Raw genomic sequence first — 23,956 nt, 5'->3', positions numbered from 1 at the left:
TATTGCAAATACTCCATGTGATAACGTATACAGAAGAGGGTTCTTGATAAATGTTATTTTCCTTTCCCCCATTTCTCCCTTTTTTCATCATAGATTCCAGAATATTTTTCTGCTCCAGAGAGCTGGGAAAACTTTCTGCTCTCTGACTTGATTTTGGTAGGGATTATGAATATTTGGTAGGGAATAGAATATTCTTTTCCTTTGTTGCCTGAATGTTTATTTTCAGGAGGTCCTTTATAATGTAGATAAGTAGGTAATTATAAAGCAGAGTATGTCTGCATTAACTTTAGCCTGGGCACAATTGTTCATAGAAAGCTTAACTAGACTAATAGCAATGAGAAGAATAAAAGATTTGTTTCATCAACATCAGAATAGAATAGATGCAATATTGCAAATGCTGTAAGTCTCGAGGCATTTAATTCGGGGAACTAGTTCCAAGTGAAAACCTGGATCTTATGAACTGACAGAAAGCAAACTATCAACTTTTCTTTTCACATTACCTTAGTTATATAACCCTTCCAGGTGATACTTCACAAATCTAGAATTTAGGAGGATCTAATGTATATTATAGTTAGGCTATGCCTCTGTGAAAATGTCTTCTCCTTTATTTTCAAGAAAGGAAAAGAACATATTTCTGGGTTAGGAGTTTTGTTCGTTTAAAGAGCCCACAATAGTGCATCTTGGTGGATTTAGCATTTCATGCTAGATGTGTTACATTTAACTCTCCCGATATACTCTTCCTCTTTCTTACTTTTCTCTTTGCCCTTGAAGACTGATTAATGTATTTCCTTGAACTTTGGTTCTAGCTGGGTTCTGTTACTGGGAATCCATGGAAAGAGAGTAAAGGGAGATGGGGACTAAAGAGAGTGTAGCAGATGACCTGGATTTGATTTCTGGTACCCATAGGGTTTTTAGAGCCCTTTTAGGGTAATCCCTGAGCACAGAGCCAAAAGTAACTCTTCAGTACTGCTGGATGTTGTCCCCGAACAATAGCACTGTAGCACTGTCGTCCCTGTTGTTCATCGGTTGCTCAAGTGGACACCAGTAACGTCTCCATTGGGTAACTTTTTGTTACTGTTCTTAGCATATCGACTATGCCACAGGGAGCTTGCCATGCTCTGCCATTCGGGCGGAGGAATAGAACCCAGGTCGGCCTCGTGCAAGGCTAACATGCCCTACCCACTGTGCTATTGCTCCAGTTTCCCCCAAAACAATCACTGTGTCACTGTCATTCCCGTTGCTCATCAATTTGTTTGAGCGGGCACCAGTAACGTCTCTCATTGAGAGACTTATTGTTACTGTTTTTGGCATATTCAATACACACCGGTAGCTTGCCAGGCTCTGCTGTGCAGGCTCCATACTCTTGGTAGCTTGCCGGGCTCTCCTAGAGGGGCGGAGGAATCAAACTCAGGTTGGCCGTGTGAAAGGCAAACACCCAACCGCTGTGCTATCACTCCAGATCCCCCAAACAATAAATAAATAAAAAACAAAAAAATAAAGGGACAAAAAAGACAGAAGTCCAGGTACTTATCTCCATGCTGCCTCCCTGTATTCTCACTTCAGGTTGGACTAACACAAATTTTCTCTTCCCTAGATTTATCCTTTGTCAATGTGTCATCTTTTCCATCTCAGGAATCTGAAGAAGTCTCAGTCTTAACTATATATTAATCAAACCAAGTAACCAATTGATTAAGTCATAGGTCATTTCTTGTAGTCTAAAAATATTTAAGCTCTAGTAAAATGTGCTCTAAAACTAGATATATCTGGATTGAAATTCTGGCCCTGGCAGTTACTAACAAGAAGTATCAGGCATGCTGAATTCTTTAAGACTCAATTTTATTATTAGTGAACTCATTCAATAATAGACCTAGTTTTGACCAGTTATACTAGTTAGTAGAAAGAGTAGATGAAAAATATGTACTTTCATGGCCTAAAATTCCCAGGTGCTAAATAACCTAGTTATTTAGTGAGAGTCTTCTATAAGCCAAGCACTATATTATTTGCTCATTTGCAATTATGAACATAAGAAAACCCAGTGAAGTCTCTTTTGGCCTGGTATGAGAGATAATATTAATTATTTGTCATAATGAATATATAATCTCAAGTTGAGATAAGTGATCTAAAGAATAAGAACATGGATTTACAAGAGTATTGAAATGAGGGAAAAGACAAGTACTTGAAAGACCCAAAACCATAGACAAAGGCCCTGCGGTGAAAGGGACAAAAATGAGGTCGAAAAACTTGGGTCAATGTAGAATAAGAAAACCTTATGGGTAAGAGAGAGCAATGTGACTGGAGATATGGCTAGGAGCTAGAGCATGTAGGACTTGTGGTGTGTATTAAGAACTTTTGTCTTTATCCTAAGAGCTTTGGAAAGTCATCACTAGTTTTTTTGAACATGTGCAATGTGTTTCTGTGTTTCATTTGAGATGTTCATTTTTGCCTACAGTGCTTGCAAAGTTCATAAATAGAAAGTCTGATAAAGAAAGTATATTGGGATGGGGGGAGGAAAAATATTACTGTCATAGGCAGAATAGATCCAGGGAGAAAAGGTTATCAGACTTATATTATAACCCAGTTGAGAGGTGATGATAATTTGGTCTGGAGACATCATGGAGCTAAAGCACCGGGTGATTAGATATGGTGCTTTTCACTGAGGTCAAGTCTTGGAGGAAGATCATAGTTTGGTTGCACACATATCACTTAGGGACTTTAGAAGAGATCCAGGTAGATATATCACACAGGTATAAATGAAAATGTGTTAAATACATGGGTTTATATCTCAGTGTTATACATGTGGCTTATGGATAATAACTGGGACTATGGTATTAGATAAGACTTGCAATTGCAGAGTGTGTTGGAGAAGAAAAGTTGGTCTTTCTCTGAGTCTTAGGGAATTCCAATATTAATGACTGGAGAGAGGGGGAGATTCTTCATATGTGCCAAAAAAGTCACCAAAGAATAAAAAGGCAGGGGAGTACTGTATAACACAGAAGCTAAGGGAAGAGTGTGTTTCAAACAGATGGAATAATCAATAGTGCCAAAGGTTGCTAAGCAAACAAAGCAAGCATGGTGGATATTATAATAACAACAAATCTCTTTGGATGGAGTGATAGGCCCAAAAATGTGTCTGAATGATGAGAAGATGAGGCAATAGGAACTGATGAATACAAAAAAATAAATTAAGACCTGTGACTATAGGAGAAGAGATGTGTATGTCAACATCTGTGGATGTATTTAAATAGAGCTTAACAAAAACATAAAGTAGATTCTTTGCTAATCTGTCTCTGCTTACATACCTAAAAGATGTACATTTTTAGCACCAACTGTCTGTTACTATTTCAGCCTTTAGCAATCACAAACTTTATTTGCTCTTTGTGATCTTTATTACAAAAGAAACATTTCCCATCCTCCATGCCCATCTGATTTTAATAAATGATTCTGTGAAAATGTGGGTGGTCTCCTTTACACAGCTGTGGCTGAGAATAGAAATTATACTGGAGTACAATTTTCAGCTCAAGACAGTGAATTGTTATGGGACCCTAATCTTTGTTTCAATTTGTCCTGTAAGTAAATGGAAAGTCTTTGAAGGTTTGATCCATGATCCTTGATTTTGAGAATGGCTTCTAATTTCACATGTGTCTTCCTTCTTTTCTTTATTTCATTTCCCCTTACTTTATATTAAATAACTGCATGGAATGATTGTAATTATGAGAGGATAATGTGGAGAAGGAAAACTAGAGTAGTCACATTTAATTAAATATTATATGATCTTATTTATCATCTATTCTATCCATATAGGATTTCCTTAGCAACATAGCTAATATTTTCCTTTGTTAATCAACTAATAATCCATCTTGAAAGCATGTAATAATGTTCTTAGGAATTTTTGAATGGGGCATTTAGTATTAACATTGTTAATGATATTCTAATAATTTAACAGTTAACATTTCCTTCTTACTTTCCCCCAGGTCCTGACACTAAACTAATGCAGAACAGTGGTAAGACAAAGTTTAAAAGGACAAGCATAGATAGATTGATGAATACTCTAGTATTATGGGTGAGTTACTATAACAAAATTAGCAAAATCACTAGTCATTGTTATTTTAATTTCTTTTTTGTGTTTTACTGTTTTTTTTTGAAGATTCTCCTGTGTACTTGTGAATTTTGCATTTTGGGCCCAGATTTACTAGCTTATACTTTCTAGATTATAATTTTTCAACTGTTGGTATAGTTTCTCCTAGAGATAGGTGCTTTTTAGAAAATTTCATAGTCTTTTCCACATTGTAAAGATTCATTAAAAAATGAAAAAAACAATTAAAAATACCCATACTTTTAAGGTTGTTTGGCCTTTTTGGCTTACCTTTCTTTGCTCATGTCTTTTCTCTATGCTTTGGACAGGGCTGGTTTTGTGGGTGAGTGAACTGTGCAACCACAATCTCTCATGTAGAGGGACCTCACTCTTGCCTTATTGGTCCGCTTCTCTGTGTAGAGTGAGTCATTTTTTAACAAGAGATCCTGTATTTTCTTTCTTTCTTTTTTAAAACATTTTATTGAATAACCGTGAGATAGTTATAAGCTTTCGTGTTTGAGTTACAATCACACAATGATCAAACACCCATCCCTCCACCAGTGCACATTCCCCACCACCAATATCCTGGGTATACCTCCCCTTTCCCACCCTCCCTCTGCCTCCATGGAAGACAATATTCCCCATACTCTCTCTCTATTTTGGGGCATTATAGCTTGTAACACAGACACTGAGAGGTCATCATGTTTGGTTCATTATCTATTTTCGGTGCACATCTCCCATCCCAACTGGTTCCTCCAGCCATCATTTTCTTAGTGATCCCTTCTATATTCCATCTGTCTTCTCCCCTTTGTCCATGAAGCAGGCTTCCAGCTATAGGGCAATCCTCCTGGCCCTTGTATCTACTGTCTTTTGGTGTCAGCCTCATGTGACGTTATTCTATACTCCACAACACAAATGAGTGCAGTTTTTCTATGTCTGTCCCTCTCTTTCTGACTCATTTCACTTAGCATGATACTCTCCATGTCTATCCATTTATAAGCAAATTTCATGACCCCATCTCTCCTAACAGCTGCATAGTATTCCACTGTGAGGATGTACCAAAGTTGTTGTTTTTTTTTACCTGTAGACATGATTTATTAATTAATTTATTTTTAAAATTTTTTATTAGTAAATCACTGTGGGATACAGTTAAAAACTTATGAACTTTCATGTTGTACCAAAGTTTCTTTAACCAGTCATCTATTTTAGGGCACTCAAGACCCTATATTTTCATTTTACACTCAACCCTGACAATTATGTAGCTAATTCTGCTTATAAATCTGCTAAGGCCCACATTATAATTCTCCTCATTAACTTAGTCTTCTCATCCTTCTAGCCCGTGTATATCTCTTTCCTCTGAAAGTCTTTTCTTTTCTGCTTCTGGATTTTGAATGGTTATTTAAAGCAAGTCACTATTTGTTTAGTAGAAAACTCAGGTATTCAGTGCATCCTATCCCTTTGTCAGTTTATATTGTGCTGTACTTTATTGTTATTTGCTTCCTTTTGCTTTTACCTTTTTGGGTGACCATATAATTTCTTCTCATCAATAATTTTGAAAGTGAAGGGAAGGAACACTATTAATATATTGATATTATACTTGGACAATAGATACAAAATAACGTGGAGCAGGACAAATCAGATGATATGATCTTTTTCATATAAGCTTTAAATATATGCCCTCGTCATGAATCAACCATGTGACATTGTTAGCTTTATACTCAAAGACTAGTTATACAATATTTCTTTGATTCTATTTTAATTTATCTTGTGCTTAACCCATAAAGTATGAAAATAATTGTTCCTATCTCAGAGTCGATGGAAGAGTTAAATGGTACAATACATATAAAATATTTAGTCACATTTTTGACATAAGAATGCAAATTTTTTTTCTGATACAAGAATGTTAAATCTTACTTATGATCAATGAAAAGAACTTCTCATAACTTTATTTTCAATGACAATTTTTTCGAAGTGGGCATGCAGTTAGATTGTGTTGATATAACCAATTCTAACTCCAGGTTAATCTTAACCAGTCTTCCATTCTTATTTCAGATTTTTGGGTTTCTGGTATGCTTGGGAACAATTCTTGCAATAGGAAACTCAATCTGGGAGAGTCAAATTGGGAACCAATTCAGAAGATTTCTCTTCTGGAATGACGGAGAAAAGAACTCTGTGTTTTCAGGATTCTTAACATTCTGGTCCTATATTATTATCCTCAATACAGTTGTACCCATTTCATTATATGTGAGGTAAGATAAGAGTTTGTAATTTCCTATGGTCACTATGTTAAATGCCTTCTTTGTGTATGGGTAGTTATTTTTTACTGGATTTAAAGTTACAATAGAGATATAAATGTCTTGCTCTAGCAGTTTATTATCTTGTACAGCTGTTAAAAATGAGGCGATTAGATTGCTTAAACTGTTAAATTTTTTGCATTAAAAATTATAATACATGTATTTAAATTTTCTTCTTGATTCCATCTCAGGTATATATGGAGTAAAATATATTTGCATGTAGCCTGATCAATTAGAAGTAGGTAGATATTGGGTAGAAAACAAACATTTAGGTACATTTAGTGAGATGGTGCCTTCCTGCTACTAGTCTGGCTCCAGATACCTGGATTCAGATCCCATTATACCACTAACTAACTCATAGCCCTGAGCAACTGAATTTACCTTCTAGTGTGTCAGATTCCTTATTTTAAAATTGGGGAAAATAATAACAGAATTTTATTAGGAGTATAAAAATACCTATACAACTCTAGGAATGCCCGACACACTGTAAGGGCTTAATGTATATTATTTTTACTATTATTAGTCATAACTTTAAATGAGAACATAAATGCTGGTCATGCTTGTCATTTGTTAAACGGAAAGTATGATCCACAATTCTCACTAATGTGTCACTTCTAGATTTGGTCCTACAAATTAGAGCTTGCTCTATATTCTCCATATGCAGGTAGGGCATTTGCCTTGTATGTGGCTGACCCGGGTTCAATTCCTCCCTCCCTCTAGGAGAGCCCAGCAAGCTACGGAAAATATCCCACTCATAGTGCAGAGCATGGCAAGCTACCCGTGGTGTATTCGATATGCCAAAAACAGTAATAACAAGTCTCACGATGGAGACGTTATGGGATGACAGTGACAGTGACATATATATGTTTGTGTGTTTATGTTAGCATGTGCTTATTTCCTGTGTGTATATAATATATATATACACATATATACATTATATATGTACACATATTTTGTACTCTAAGATATTTATTTACCCATCACTTTCCTTCTATGTACATATATATCTGCTTAAGTATGAATATGTTTCATGAGCCTTAGGAGTTGGTCTTGATTCTGTACCTAAGATATTCTTGATCTTAATCCTACCAACATTGAGCCAGACAGTCCCAGAGACACTGGAGCCAAGATTGATATTGGTTATTCGACATTCTTCATCACCAGTATTTTAACAATACACAAAATCATCAACTATAAATCCCCACTAATTTTTACGAGCTTCTTTTTCTCTCTTTCCAAAAGTTTGAGCTATGATGAAGCAAGGGAAGTTTAATGCACAAAATCCACCCTTGTTTTGGATAGTGGTCAGGAAATTGAAATGTCAAGTTGTGGGAAATTGACTTGAAGTAGTGGCATGTGGCCACAACACCACAAATTGCTTTGGGCCTTCTGGAGCTGTGGTCAGTGCGGGCTCTACTTAAACTGTATTCTACTGGCTCATCTTTGATTCTGAGGACCTCTCATGCTTGTATCCAATTATAAAGTCTGTAGTAAATCCTGCTCTTTGCCAGAAGAGCTATGGTCAGCTTTTATAGCTTTCCTTTTATGTCCTAAATGAATAATAAATGCTGCTAGTGGCTCATCATCTACACATGTGCAGTTTCATATGTCCTCATGAAGGAACTATATCCTGCATACCCTCTTTCTTTGAAGTACATTGTCTTTTTCATTGAATGATTGAGAGATTGTTTTATTAAGAGACCAAGGCTAGATTCTCAGGTTAAGTTCCTTTCCCTTTCTTTCCATGGTCAAAAGAGAACCTGTTTGGAGTAGTCTAAACCCAAGTTCTGATCTTGGCACAGCCACTGATAGCTGTGGGCCATTGTAGAAAGCTCTTGTCTTCTCTGTGCCTTAGTTTGCCTATTATATGTATAGTCTTCAATAAAGTCAGAGAATTAAAATAGCTGCATTCCTTTTGGCTCCAAATAATACTGCCTTTTCTTTGGATTGCATTTCACATTTTTTTAAATAAAGGTTTTTCACATGTTTTAGCTCACCTATGGCTCTCAACTATATTATGGAGTATTGCTTAGCCTCTTTCACAAATAAAATGATTTGTCAGGGTCATACAAGTTAGGGGCAGAACTAAGGTCCAAACTATGTTCCTACACGTTGACACAGTGCTTCCGTATCTATAACTTGTGCATGATTTATTACTGAACAAAGAAATCAGGAAGGGGATAAAGGAAGCTTGAACTCTCAACTATGTTGGTAATTTATAGTATTGATAAGGATAAATCCAAGCCTATTTTTCTCTAAGTGGTTATAATTTCTAGTTGAGAAAAAAAGCACTTCAAAAGTCTGAGACTTCAAATAATAAGGAGCTCCCAGGTATTCCTGTCACAATGATGCAGACCTTTGACAAAAGCTCCCATTAGGCTTTTGACTAGGTATAAAGAATAAATTAGTGCCATGTGTCACTTGAAGATAAAACTACAGAATTTACGTTGGTTGACAATTCCATGTGAGTGAAAGAGGCAAAAACGGACTCAATTTGTTTATCTGTAGCTTTAAAACATCCCCAAATATATTTTTAAAAATATATCATCTTTAGAAATGTAGTAATCCAAGAAATTAACATTTGATTGCATTTTTTTCTCAAAGCACTAGGAACTCATTTCCTTGTTGCTTGTTTGGCCACAGAGTGGGTGGAATCATAAGCCTTGCTCCTTGAGCATTCAGGTAGAAAACTAAGCAGCCTGTTATGCTAACTCTGAACATTTGTCTCTTTCTCTGATATTACAAAACAAAGGGCTAAATATTCTGCTGTGACTTTTTAAATTCTCTTTTCCCAAACAAAAAGGATATCCTCTCTCTCTAGACTATTTTAAGATCGAAGGAGTCAAAATAATTTAAAATGCTTCCTTTAGTTCCTTCTGCAACATGGAGTGATCAAATTTTCTTCCATCCTTATGTTTTGTGCATCAAAGAGCTTCTACACTATCAGATCCATGAAAGCTTTGAGTTATTTGTAGTTACCTGTAAACCACCATTCTGGTGGCATTCTTATAGGTCCTCATGTTTTTACCAAATGCTTGAATTGTTTACTTTGTGATGTGATGTGTGTGTGTGTGTGTGTGTGTGTCTTGTGATTTTGGCTTAGTCACTTAACTTCTTTAGACATTAATGTCATGGTGAAAGTTGGAAAATCGAGGGTCAATACTTTCATTCAACTGAGTGACTGCCTACAGCTTATAAGTCACTGTTCCTGGTCTATTAAAAGTACTAGCACATTTTGAATGAGAAGAACAAGAAAACAAAGTTGAATTAAAACCACTAACCAGGAACTGTTAAAGAAGTAAAGGACACACAGAAGAGCAAACGATGACAGGAAAGTATTTGAATAAATATAGACTGGGTATGGCATTCATTTTTATATCAAATGCTTCTACAGGAGACAGAGGCATGATTTTTAATTTGGGTGAAGAAAATGTTACTATTCTTATGGTTAGAAAATGAACTGGCACCATAACCTTTTTGGAGAAGAATATGTAGCAATGCTATGTTATTTTAAAACTTGAAGCATATAGCTTTGTGTGTGTGTGTGTGTGTGAGAGAGAGAGAGAGAGAGAGAGAGAGAGAGACAGAGAGACAGAGACAGAGAGACAGAGAGAGAAAGAGAGAGAGAAGCAAGATGGTTTTTATTGAAACTTACTTCGGAGGATGTGAGGGAAAGAAAGAGAGAAGTGTGTTCAAGAGAGAACACAGGCTTTTCCAGAGAGCAAACAAGCAAGGAAACATAGAAACAAGTTAGCAAGGTACATGTTTAAAGGAGAACACCTTAAAGAGCAAGAGTAGATAGAGAGACAGAATTTAATACCCAGAAAGGACTTGGGTATCATCTAGTCAAACTTTCTCAGTTTACAGAAGAGAAAAAAAGAGGCTTAATTCCTGGAAGAAATAAAATAAAATATAGGTCCCTGATCTTATCATAGCTATTTTATATAACTCTGAATATCCTTGTTGGTGTCAAAAGACAAGCAATTAAGTGGCAGAGAACTAAAACTAAGATCACCTTATAGAAGAGCACAGGAAAGGTGATTATGAACCTCATTCCAAAAGGAGAATTTCATATAACTCTTAATAAGATAATTAATTGATTTTGTTACATAATCACTTTTTTTTTTACTTAAATAAGCTTTTTATTTATTTATTTTTTGCTTTTTGGGTCACACCTGGTGATGCACAGGGGTCACTCCTGGCTCTACACTCAGGAATTACCCCTGGTGGGGCTTAGGGGACCATATGGGATGCTGGGAATCTAACCCGGGTTGGCCGCATGCAAGGCAAACACCCTACCCACTGTGCTATCGCTCCAGCCCCTTAAATAAGCTTTTTGAGAGGAGAGTGCTCTCAAGTGGTACTCAGGGGGCCCAAAGGTCACTCCTGGTGATTCTCAGCCAGCCAAGGCCGGATGATAAAATGTTCTGCTGTGTGGACATCACAGTGCTCGACATGTTGTACTGGGGGCTATATGATGTCAGAGATAATAATTTTCGGTCTCATACATACTAGGCACACATGCCAGCACTTTGAGTTGTCTCCTGGGCTCCTAAGCAAAGAATTTAAATATTAAAAAACCCACTTACCTTAGGTTAAGAAGAATTTAAAAAAATTATTCCATCAGGTAAAGGATATAGTGTTCAGGAGCAAACCTATGGAGCTATGCTATGTCCTATGTAAAAAAGCAAAAATGAACCGAAAGGAGTAACCCATAGAGGTACTTTTGAAAATTTAATTCCCCGAAATCTAGTCTCATTGAAGTTATATTTAAGTGTTACAAAATACCAGATTTTTCCCCCCAAAGAAGTTAAGAGCTTAATTTCACCCATAAAAATTACAAATAAGTTTAATGAAAAAGCTGATATGTTGGCTCTAAGATTTATTTAGAGAAATATTTTATTTCTATCAGGAAGAATGAATAAATGATTGAAGCTAAGAATATTTGAACCCTTGTTTTGCTTTTGGTTTGAGGCCACATCCTAAGGCTGCTCAGGACTTACTTCTGGCTCTATACCCCTGGGATGCTTGAGGAACAATATGGCCTTCGAGGAACGATATGGCCTACTGGGGTTCTAGCTGGGCCCTGCCCAAGTGCAAGGCATGTGCCCTGCCCGCTGTGCTATCTCTCCAGCTATAAAGCTAAGGATATTTTAAAAAGAAGAGAATAAATGTTCTCTTATCACTGTTCTTGTATTTCCCAATTGTATAAGGCTAAAATAATGAAAACAAGATGAATTAAGTGTTATTTTAATAAGAGTAAAACCAAAATCTTGAAAGCACATTGTACTGAGGATAATAATGTAGATGTGACATAAAAGCATCCAGACAAAATAGGGGAAGAATTCACTGCTCAATAAAATGATATTTAAAAAATCTGTTTTAAAAATGACTTAGTTCCTCATATATATGTCATATACTTTTAAAACCTCCAACCATGAGTCAGACCAGATAGCACAGGGTTAACGAGCTTTCCTTGCATGAGGCTAACTATTTGATCCCAGATACCACATATGGACCCCTGAGCATCAGTAGCCATGATTCCTGAACACAGAGCCAAGATTTAGCCTGAACATAGCTCCAGGAGTAATCTCTGAGCAAAAAGTCAGGAATAATCCCTGAGCACCAATGGGTGTAGCCCCCAAACAGAACCAAAATTTTAATTGTGACAAAAAATTAAATGTGAAAGAATAGTAAACTAGAAAAGAATAGAGATCTATGGTTATATATAAAAAATTTCCGAAGCTATACAATCTATAAACTACTGATAAATCTGATTAAGAATAGAAAACTTCTTTATATAAAAAATAGTAATATAAAATATGGGGCTGGAGTGATAGCACAGCGGGTAACCCAAAAAGCAAAAAAAAAAAAAAAACTAAAATAAAAATGTAGAAATTTAAAAATAGTGGAAACAATTTTTAAATGATAAATGGGAAACATTTATATAATGTATATATTATGTAATGTATATGTTATCTTATAAGTTACACATATAATTATTATAAACCCATAATAAACACACATTTCATATTATTTTATATTTTATATATTTAATATATTTATATTATTTTATACATCTAATATATTTAATATACCTATATATTTAAATATTTATATATTTAAAATACTTACTATATTATATTATGTATTATATTATATATTATAATATTATTATTATATACCCATAATAAATATACATAAATAAGACATATTTCATGTTCTTTGACCTACCATGTAGTGATAACATAGTTCTTTGCCATTTTCAGAACACTGATTTTCAAAGTTTCAGTGTTTTTTTGTGCCATAGCCAGTGGTGCTTGGTGTTTGGGGAGCCATGTCGTGCTGGGAATCTAACCCAGAGAATAGAGATCTAACCTAGGGCTTCTACATGCAAAGCATGTGCTCTAGCTCTTTTAAGTCTTCTTCAGAGCCTAAAAACATTAAATCTTATTGGTGACTGCTGGAGCGATAACACAGTGGGTGGGCGTTTGCCTTGCCCGTGGCCAACCTGGGTTCAATTCCTCCGCCCCTCTCAGAGAATGCCCAGCAAGCTACAGAGAGTGTCTCGCCCACACAGCAGAGCCTGGCAAGCTACCCCAGTCTCACAATGGAGACATTACTGGTGCCTGCTTAAGCAAATCAATGAGCAATGGGATGACAGTGATACAGTGATACAATAAATACCCCAATTTCTGAATAGGGAAGATAAAAGAGATAGATAATACAATGAGGAAATGTTGAGAAGGGATATAACTGGCTAATAAAATTTTAAGAAGATCACAAGTGAAAAGCAAAGACAAATAATAAACAATAGTGAGTGAAAAGTCAAATAGTGAGAAGCCAAACCAAATGTTTGGCATGCAGTAAAATACTTTTTAAAAATAGCTTGGATGTGGAACCACAAATTTTTAAAATGTGCTTAGAAAATAAAAGTAAAATAAAAAATAAAAATAGCTTTGAATGGAAATTTGCTGATTTACTATAGGTCTAAACATTTGATTTTCAATAATTTACTGGTTGAAAATTATGTTGTTTAAGCCTTACTGGGAATAAGTTTGACCTTATGCGTGGCAAAAACTGAAGAAGTTCACACACTTGTCCACAGAAATACCACTTTTAGGGCTGATAAGTCATAAATTATTACAAGATCATGAACAATATAAGTGAGTAGAGAGATATGATAACATATTCTTGCTTTTATTATATATATATATACATATATATATATTGCTTAATGCTTTGTGAAGATATTGTTTTCTACCTCTTGGCAAAAGTGAAGCCTTACCAACCAATGTACTGGAAAGTTTTAAACAGCTCATTTTTTTTCGATCAGCCATCTGGTAAATGCTATTACTAACGGTTTCCCCTAATGTCTAGAAGGAGATGCCAATTATTATGCTACATAAGAATTCTCACCTGGGGCTATTAATACAAAGCCATGGAGCATTTCCTGAAATGTCATATAGAGTGAGTTTAGTTTATGGGACTGCAAGGAAGCAATTTAAAAGGTTTATGGTCATTGTCTGTTGAGGAGATTCCTGGCATCCCATATGGTCCCATGAGCACCCCTAGGAGTGATTCCTGAACACAGAGCCAGAAGTAAATTCTGAGCATAGCTGGGCATGGCCCTCAAACAAAAGAAAACAAAAACAAAAGCAAACCAAACCAAAAAAAGAAAAAAAAAGGATGAAAGCAAAGAAAAGATTCTAAGGGTCACTAGGACCTAGGTTCAAAACCTTCACATTTTCTTCTTTGAAAACTTGGCAGAAGTCATGCTTTGGCAAAGTCATATATGTCCTGAAATTGATGGAACTTTTCCCCTCTATTTTAATGGATAAAAGTGTGGAAGTCATTCGCCTGGGACACAGTTATTTCATAAATTGGGATCGGAAGATGTATTACACTGGGAAAGCAACACCTGCTGAAGCTCGGACGACCACACTCAATGAGGAACTGGGCCAGATTGAATACATTTTCTCCGACAAAACAGGCACCCTCACTCAAAACATCATGGCTTTTAAAAAATGTTCCATTAATGGAAAAATCTACGGTAAGGGAAATAGCCACTTTCATAATGATGCTAACAGTTCTTTTCTTTTGGTGTATGTGTGGAGGCCTCTTCATCAGTGCCTGGGAGCCTGGGGCCCACTCCCACTGATGCTCGGCCATATTGTTGCTTCGGGCTGCCAGGGTTGTCCTGGATCGGGAGGGCAGGGGGAGAAGGGGTATATATATCTTGAAGCAGTTCTGGGGATCACACTTGGAACCTGGTGAATACAAGGCATGTGCATTAACCTTTTGAGCTAACTCCCCAGCCCCTGTTCTTTTCGAAAAAAACTTTTAAATTTAAATCATGATGATTTACAAAATTAAGTCTTAAGCATACATTTTTTTTTGGTTTTTTTTTGGGGTCACACCTGGCGATGCACAGGGGTTACTCCTGGCTCTGCACTCAGGAATTACTCCTGGCGGTACTCAGGGGACCATATGGGATGCTGGGATTTGAACCCGGGTCGGCCGCGTGCAAGGCAAACGCCCTACCTGCTATGATATCACTCCAGCCCCTAAGCATACATTTTTTTTAAAAAAAATTTATCAGTGAATCACTGTGAGGTACAGTTACAGACTTAAAACTTTTTGTGCTTCATGAGCGGAGGGGAGAAGGCAGATGGAATAGAGAAGGGTCACTAAGAAAATGATGGCTGGAGGAACTAGTTGGGATGGGAGATGCATGCTGAAAGTAGATAATGGACCAAACATGATGACCTCTCAGTGTCTGTGTTGCAAGCCATAATACCCAAAAGTAGAGAGACAGTATGGGGAATATTGTCTGCCATGGAGGCAGGGGGAAGGTGGGAAAGGGGGGTATACCCGGGATATTGGTGGTGGGGAATGTGCACTGGTGGAGAGATGGGTGTAAATCATTGTGAGATTGTAACCCAAACATGAAAGCTTGTAACTCTCTCACAGTGATTCAATAAAATAAAAAAAAACCAACTTTTCGTGCTTGTGTTTCAGTCATACAATACCCATCCCTCCAACCAGTGCCCATTCTCCACCACTGATGATCCCAGATCCCTTCCACCCTCCCCATCCAGTCCTCCCAACCCCCCACCTCTGTGGCAGGGCATCCCCTTTTGTTCTCTCTCTCCTTTTGGGTGTTGTGGTTTGCAATAGAGGTATTGAGTGGCCATTGGTCTTTTTTTATTATTATTTTATTGAATCACCATGTGGAAAGTCACAAAGTTCTCAGGCTTATGTCTCAGTTATACAATGCTCAAACACCCATCCTTTCACCAGTGCCCATATTCCACCACCAAAACAAGAAAAGAAAAAAGAAAAAGAAACCAGTATACCTCCCTCCACCTCACTCCCCAACCCCCCACCCCCATCTGCATAACTGATAAATTTCACTTCATTTTCTCTTTACCTTGATTGCATTCCATATTTCAACACAAAACTCACTATTGTTAGAGTTTCAACACAGAACTCACTATTCTTGTTGGAATTTATCCCCCCCCAAATATAGCCCTATTGACAAGGGAACATTTGATAATTAGTTTTCCACTGATGAGAATGAAGAGATATAAAGTTGCGCGGCCACTAGCGGCCACTCGGTTTTAGGATTCCTGTATTCTAGCAATCAAGTCCAGGGAGATTTAAGTTGGAAATTGCATCATTTCCCTTCCTGGGGCAGCATGGAGCAAAAGCTTAGTTCACAGTCTGGAGACATGGCTGCAAGCACTTGCTGGGACCAGAAGTAATATAGCTGACTCTGGATCCTGGTCGTTCAGCAGCAAAGCGGCTGTGCAAAGGCTTGTGTGGCCATCGTTTTTGATCTATAGTCTACTTTCAGCACACATCTCCCATCCCCAGTGGGTCCTCGAACCACACTTTACCTAGTGTTCCCTTCTCTTATCTGAGCTGCCTTTTCTTCTAGCATGTGAGGCCAGCTTCTAAGCCATGGAGCCAACCTCCTGGTACTTATCTCTACTATTCTTGGGTTAAGCATACAATTTTTAAGTGAATAATCAATCAACCTTGGGCCAGAGAGACAGTAGAGTGGGTTGGGCACTTGCCTTGCATGAAGTCAACCTGAGTTCGATCCCTGGCATCCCATATGGTCCACCAACCATATGAGATGGCTTGGTGATCTCTGAACACAGAGACAGAAGTAATCCCTGAGCACCTCAGCATGTCACCCGCAAACCAAAACCAAAACCAAGAAATCAAACAAACAAAATCACAGTAAAATCACCCCCAAATAAGCTTTTTAAGATAATTAAAAATTCCCCAAATCTTTGCTTCCTTTCTTATTAATTTGGTACCAGCAGCACATTAATAGGGCTTGGCATATATTTGTTGGATAAGTTGACTAATTTAGGTGAAACTTTGCAGTTAAATGCGCTCTTTCTGAGCTCTACCCGCTTAGAGAAAACTTGGGATTTGTTGCTCTTCTTGAGTAAGGAAGAAGGTTGATACAACACTGTCAGGGGTATTTTCAGTGCTCCTGCTTTGTGGCAAGAAGTATATCCATGGCTCAGAGAGAACAAGTTCTTTGAAGCCTGAGTTTTCTTGGTAACGACAGTATTTTCTCCTTGCTCAGATGTGGAATTATTATTTAATCTGTGGCTGTGAAACCCAACTCCTTTCCAAAAACTTTTCACAGCACAGGACTATTCCAAGTAGCCAGACCAGATCAATATTCCATTCCTGTCTGTATCTTTTTGTCAGGAAAAATACTCTGTAGCCAGATTTCTATCATTCTATTGATATGTGACCCATGTCACCTTGGCTCAGTTCAATTAGCAGACAGTGACTTTTGCTGAGAGATAAATGGATGTTCTTGGATTTAGTCTGTGGAGAGTCCCCTGTATTAATCTCTTTTCACTGGACTCAGCATTCAGTGTTTTAGCCCAGAACATTCAGAGGAAAACTTTTCCTTTTGTTTCCTTTATGGGAATCAGCATGTATCGCTAAAGTTTTTGTTTGTTTGTTTTTTGAGCCACACCAAGCAATGCTCAGGAGTTACTTCTAGCTTTGAACTCAGGAATTACTCCTGGAGGTGCTCGGGGCACCATATGGGATATTGAAGGTTGAACCCTTGTTGGTCGGCCACATGCATGACAAGTGCCTTATCTGCTGTACTATCTCTCTGGCCTTCCGTAAGTATTTTAAAGCAATATTGGACTTTGGATAAAACTAGGAAATCCAAAAAGTTGATTCCTGTGCTCTCCTGCCTTCTGAGCTTTTTCTGATATCCCATCTTTATACCCAAGACCACCGTCATTTTCTGCCCTTCCCTCGGCTACTTCTCTCTCTCTAGGCTTCCCTGGGAGGGGAACAGATGACTTTAAAGCCAGGATACCCCAAGGCCCCAGCTACACTGTGAATTTCTTATATCACTCTCATAAGGTTTAATAACAAATAGAACCTTTACTTAAAATATTTCATTTTAATAATGTTTTTAATGGAGTCGTTTAAATGACAAATTTTTAGAGTATTGGAGTTATTTTGAATTATTTTGGATTCTCATACTGAGGATTTAATATCATTTTCTAGGAAAAGGTTATAAGGAAATTATCAAACATATGAACCATATTCTATTTATTTGATTTATCAAGTTTTTAAAATAGACCTTCAAGTTTCACAGTATATTTTGATATCTTTGCCAATCTTCAAATTTACAAATCCCATGATTGCTGCAGTTTCCCTCACAAAACAGGAAAGTAATTGGATAACTTAACCCCAACACACTTTATTTTATGCCATGATAGTTTGTAATATATTTAGGATACATTATAATGTATAAAGATGTTGGTGGATGACCTTGGACTTTTTGGTAGGGGGGCAGTGATAATAATGCACATCAATACAATAAACATTAACACAATTAAAACCACATTCCCTAAACTGTTAATATGAATGTGTATATGTATATACATACATACACATATATGTATTTTTACTAAAGGACTTAGAATATTTCAGACTCACTCTTTCGGGGGTGTTATTTTCATACAAGTTGGCCAGTTTATATATAAACTCAAACTCAGGGTGGTGTCCCCAGAAGAGAGGCCCAGGCTCCGTCCTGAACAGAGAATCCTTTATTCAGGAGAGCAATAGAGGATGGCTTGATATAATAGGACCCTCTACTCTGTATCATCAGCACAACTTAGTTGCTTTGGCTTTGAAAGAATCTGAGCACTGGGAAGCTAGAATGGGTACTCATGCTATCATCCCAGGAAATATCAATATTCCATCCTGATTTACTCAACAACTTTGAAAATAATTTCTGACTCAGAAGTATTATTTTTCAAACCTCTTTAAATATCCACTCCTCCTCCATGCTGGAAAGATGGTGCAGTGAGTCAAGTGCTTGTTCCCTGCATGATTGACCTGGATTCGACCCCCACCCCCACCCCCACCCCGTCATCCCTAGTGGTTCCCTGAATGCTGCTAGGAGTGATTCCTTAGCACAGAGCCAGGAGTAGTTTCCAAACAAAAGAAATTAATCCCCCCATTAACATACCTATAAAAGATTTGGGGAGTATAATTTTTATACAAATACATAAATTTTGCTTTGTTTTAATAATTTTATCGGAACGACAACCTAAGGGATAATGAATGACCACAGCATAATTGCTGTGTTTGAAATTAAAATATGAGGAATATGGCTAGGTGTTTTGACAGTTCAGGATCTCCTTCTACCTGCATCCCTTCAGGGTTACAGATTTATGCTTGTTCCCCAAGGCATTTTATGGCCATTACATTGTGTAGTGAAGAGAGAGGGACTAAGTTTCAAAAACCCACTTGATGAATTACTCGTCTCTGTTTAGTCACAATACGTTGAATTTTGTTCTTCTGTTCCTTCCACCATAAAGTGGACTGACAGTATTCATCTTACAACTTTGCTATGATGATCATGTAAGTGCATAGCACTGGATGGATGGAAATAAGTCTTATAACTTGGACAGGAAATATAATCATTCAAAAGTATTTAACTTTGCATACTAAAAAAACACTAGAAAAATTATAAAGGTCTCCAAGTATGAAAAAATGAAAATGAATTATAGGACACAGGCTATTATAGAACCACTTAAAATTAGATTCACAAATAATTTTAAATGATAGGAGAAATAATCACAGTTTAAGTGGTTAAAACATAGTGAAAATCAGAAATTTATTAAATATGATGAACATATGTAATCATACATATTATATTATCATGAATGCTATGTGTGATTATGTAATCACACAGTTCCCCAAAACTCAATGTATCCCGCTTATCTCTGGTGGCACTATTGATAATATTCATTTTCTCCTATATACATCTTATATTTTATAATATATTTGTAGTCAGCACATATAAGACACTAAGAAAGTTATATAAGACACTAAGAATGTTATTTTTTAATATCTGATGCATGATTGTGTAAAATCTTTTTTGCTAAAGAGGATACTTGACCCTGATAATACATAGATGTATCTGGCACAACCAAGAGGCAAAGATACACTCACCAAGCATTGATAAGAGTTTGTCTGCTTAGGCTATAATTTTGGATTCCCTAATAGTAGAGATAAAGTGGCAAAAACAAACTTTTCCTCTTGTAAACATCATAGATAACAACTGAAGGATGAAATTTATAGCAAAACACCACTTGTAGGTTCCAAACTTTTTTAAAATCACGAGGCAATTTTGTTTTCTTTTAGGCAAACATGAGCATCTCTGTGTTGATTGTCATATAGAGGGTTGTAGGGGCTGGGGCAATAGCACAGCGGGTAGGGCGTTTGCCTTGCACCCGGTCGACCCGGGTTCGAATCCCAGCATCCCATATGGTCCCCTGAGCACCGCCAGGGATAATTCCTGAGTACAAAGCCAGGAGTAACCCCTGTGCATCGCCAGGAGTGACCCAAAAAAAGCAAAAAAAAAAAAAAAAAAGAGGGTTGTAAGTTGAAAGCATTCTCCTAGAGTCTATATTTAATTCATAATGCCATCTAGTAATAGTGCTAGTAATAGTGCATTGATAAATAAGTCTATTTCTTTGAACTGTGTGTGTCCAGTTTTATTTTCATTTATTTTTAATTTTTGTCTTGGCAGGTGAAGCATTTGATGACCCGGGTCAGAATACAGACAGGACTAAGGTGGGGGAGAAGATAAGATCTCATTCTTACATTAGATTTCATATTGTACATACTTTATGATCAAATGAAATAATTAAGCACATTAAAAAATATACTCGTATTTTAAATGTTCTCCTCATCTAGACCCCCATCTGCAAGATTTTTCTGTTTCTTCTATTTTTTTTAGATAGATTTATGTCTAAGCAAGAAAATATTTCTCTGTTTTCATGAAAATGGTGTCATTTTATGCATACTCTTCATTTTTTCTCAACTATTTGCTTTTTACAAGTAATTTTATTCAATTTTTAATTTATGGTATCAAGGTTTATGATAGAATTGAACTGCGGGTGGGCTGCATGCATGACAAATGACCTACCCACTGTCCTAGCTCCCTGGGCCCTTCTCTTTTCCTTTAACTCCACTTAATAGGACTTCCTCCATTTTCATTCAAATGGTAGCAAATGGCAAGATTTCATCTTTTCTCTTAGTTGAATAGTATTCTGATATGTACCTATGCCACAATTTCTTTCTTCACTCTTGTTGAACACATCGGGGTTGTTTCCAGATCTTGGCTGTTTTCATCTCAAAAAGAAGTATTTTTACTTATTTCTTTCCATTTTGGATTACTTTCATTTCCTTTATTTGTTTAATTACTCTTACTAGTACTACTATACCTATGTTGAAGTGATGAGAAATAGGCATCCTTGTTCCTGTTTCTGATCTCTAAGGAAAAAACTTTAAGTTTTTTACCATTGAGAATGATGTTAACTATGGACTTCTCATAAATGGCCTTTATTATATTGAGGTAATATAATTCTATTCCTAGTTTGTTGAGTGCTTTTTGGCACAGAGCACGTAGAATTGTGTCAAGGTCTTTACTGCAATTATTCAGATAACCAAGTAATTTTTACAATTCTTTGTTCTGTTAATGTGAATATAACATTGATTGATGTACATATGTTGAACAATTCTGGCATCCAAGGATAAGTCACACTTGGTCATGGTGTGTTATGATCTTTTGGTATGGTTTTTGAGGACTTTTAGATCTGTAGTTATAGAGATATTGGCATGTATTTTTCTTTTTCTATATTCCTTTTTTTCTGGCCTTGAATCACATCAGGGAATACTGGCCTCATAAAATAAATTTTGGAAGACTTCCATACTCTTCTATGCTTTGGAAATATTTGAGAGGAATTGGCATTAATTCTTGTTTCAATGTTTATAGAATTCACTAGTGAAACAATCTGGTCTTAGACTTTTCTTTGTTGAGAGGTTTTATATTATAGTTTGAATCTCCTTACTAGCTTATATGTCTGTCCATATTTTCTACTAAACATGGTTCAGATTTGTTATACTACATGCTTCTAGGTATTTATCTATTCTAGGCTATCTAATATGTTGGCATGTAATTATCCCATAATTGTCTCATAAAAATCCTTTTGCTATCTATGGTATCAGTTGTAGTTCATTTATTTGATTTCTAATTTCTTTACTTGCGTCTTCTTCTTTCTTCTGGTTGTCTAGCAGAAAGTTTTAAAATTTTGTTTATCTTTTCCAAACTCCTCTCAATGTTTAACTTTTTATTCCTATAATTATTAATTCTCCATTTTTCAAATTTTTGTTTTAATCTTTAATTTTTCCAACTTTAGAATTTTCCTATTTCTAATTATCTGTTGTGAAATGCTAAATTGCTTGTTTAAGATTGTTTTCTTTTTCAAGGAAGGCCTATAACTAGAAACTTCTCTTTTAATATGACTTTGCTATATCCCATCTAAGCTTCAGTATGTCGTCATTAACTTTTCTCAAGATATTTTTCTACCAGGAGTGACTCCTGAGCACCATGCCAGGACTAGATTTGGAGCACCACTGGGTATGGCTATAAAAACAGGAAAAGTATGTTAGATTAATCAACCATGTATTCTAACAGCTTCATTTATAGGAATCTATGAGAAGAATATATTTTTTGAAATATAATAACTCCTATTTACAGTAGTTAGATATGGAAAGAACCCAAGTGTCCAATGACAAATGAGTAGATAAAGAAGGTTTGTATCCCATTGTATAAAATTCAGTGGAATACAACTCAGCTATATAAAAATATGAAGTCTTAGGGCAGCATGGATGAAGCTGGAGGAGACTATATAGAATGATAATGGATCATAAAGAAAGCAAAGAAACAGACAAAATCCAATAAAAACAAGCCCTTGGACTGTTAATGGTTAAACTGAGTTTATCAGGAAGTGGGGGTTGAGGACAAGGGAGGAAGGGACTCCATAGATTATGATGGAGGATTATTGATGCTTTGGTGGTGGGTATGGTGCAGTGACATATACACTTAAAGAAGTGTGATGTTGTACTTCTAAAACATATAGTGTTGAACCTTAACTCATAAACTCATATGGAAGGGTGTAGTTTAAATTCTGGGTACTCACTCTTGAAATAGAAACAGCTTTACAATCTCTTTTCCAAAACTTTAGGGTGAGAGTTCTTTAGGAATTTAGAATTTGTCTAGTTGTAGAAAGGTAATATGTAGTAATTGTTGCTAAACAGTATCTCAAGGGAGACAGATGAGACTATTATCAAACATTAATAGTTTTTCTTGGAAAATATATACATACATTATTAAACTAAAGAAGTTCCATAATATCATTGTCATTTTAGATATATATGCTGCTAAGATGATTTCAAATCTGGTCAGGCTTTGCTTTTGAAGACTTCTAAAACTTTTAATTTTCAGGCCATTTTTTTTTGTATTTTGAAATTGCAATAACTATGTGAACTGTATAGTCTTTAGATAGCCATCTCCCTCTCCCACCCCATCCCCCATTACTCCACCCCTGCATTTGAGTGTCAGATGCTTTAATTGTGAAATTGCACTAAAAATGCTTAGATGAATATTGCTGAATTGCAAAACGATTGTCATTGGAATATCACTGAATTGTCTAGTTTTTTTTTTCTCATGTTATCCTCCTGCAGAAAAAGGATCATTTGGATTTCTCAGTCAATCCCCAGGCAGACAGAACATTTCAGTTCTTTGACCACCATCTGATGGAATCCCTTAAACGGGGCAACCCCAAAGTGAGAGAATTCCTCAGGCTGCTTGCTCTCTGCCACACAGTAATGTCAGAGGAAAATAGTGCAGGTAAGTGAAAAGTGGCTCCATAGTGAGCTTTTATTGTTTTGTTTAAAAATTAATTTTATTGGGCTGGAGCAATAGCACAGTGGGTAGGGCTTTTGCCTTGCACGTGGCCGACCCGGGTTCGATTCCCAGCATCCCATATGGTCCCCTGAGCACTTCCAGGAGTAATTCCTGAGTGCATGAACCAATAATAACACCTGTGTGTTGCTGTGTGTGACCTGAAAAGCAAAAAAAAAATAGTAATTTTATTTAAAATATTGGGGAATTTAAAGGATCTTATAATCAAATTAAAATTGTATTTTATCAATTGTACAAGTTAATTTT

The 23,956-nt window shown here is 36.4% G+C and overlaps 1 protein-coding gene across 1 annotated transcript in view; it reads left to right on the top strand.

Annotated features, from left to right (window-relative positions):
* ATP8B4 (ATPase phospholipid transporting 8B4 (putative)) overlaps positions 1-23,956 on the top strand; it is a 185,983-nt gene that overhangs the window by 89,015 nt on the left and 73,012 nt on the right. Inside the window, exons 9-13 of the mRNA XM_055132113.1 lie at positions 3,972-4,060; positions 6,125-6,321; positions 14,211-14,419; positions 20,471-20,514; positions 23,470-23,635. Coding sequence (XP_054988088.1) covers positions 3,972-4,060; positions 6,125-6,321; positions 14,211-14,419; positions 20,471-20,514; positions 23,470-23,635 — 705 coding nt within the window. The remainder of the gene's footprint in view (positions 1-3,971; positions 4,061-6,124; positions 6,322-14,210; positions 14,420-20,470; positions 20,515-23,469; positions 23,636-23,956) is intronic.

The sequence above is a fragment of the Sorex araneus genome, chromosome 3 (genome assembly GCF_027595985.1).
Source record: "Sorex araneus isolate mSorAra2 chromosome 3, mSorAra2.pri, whole genome shotgun sequence".
Classification (NCBI taxonomy): domain Eukaryota; kingdom Metazoa; phylum Chordata; class Mammalia; order Eulipotyphla; family Soricidae; genus Sorex; species Sorex araneus.
This window is presented reverse-complemented; position numbering and strand designations above follow the sequence as displayed.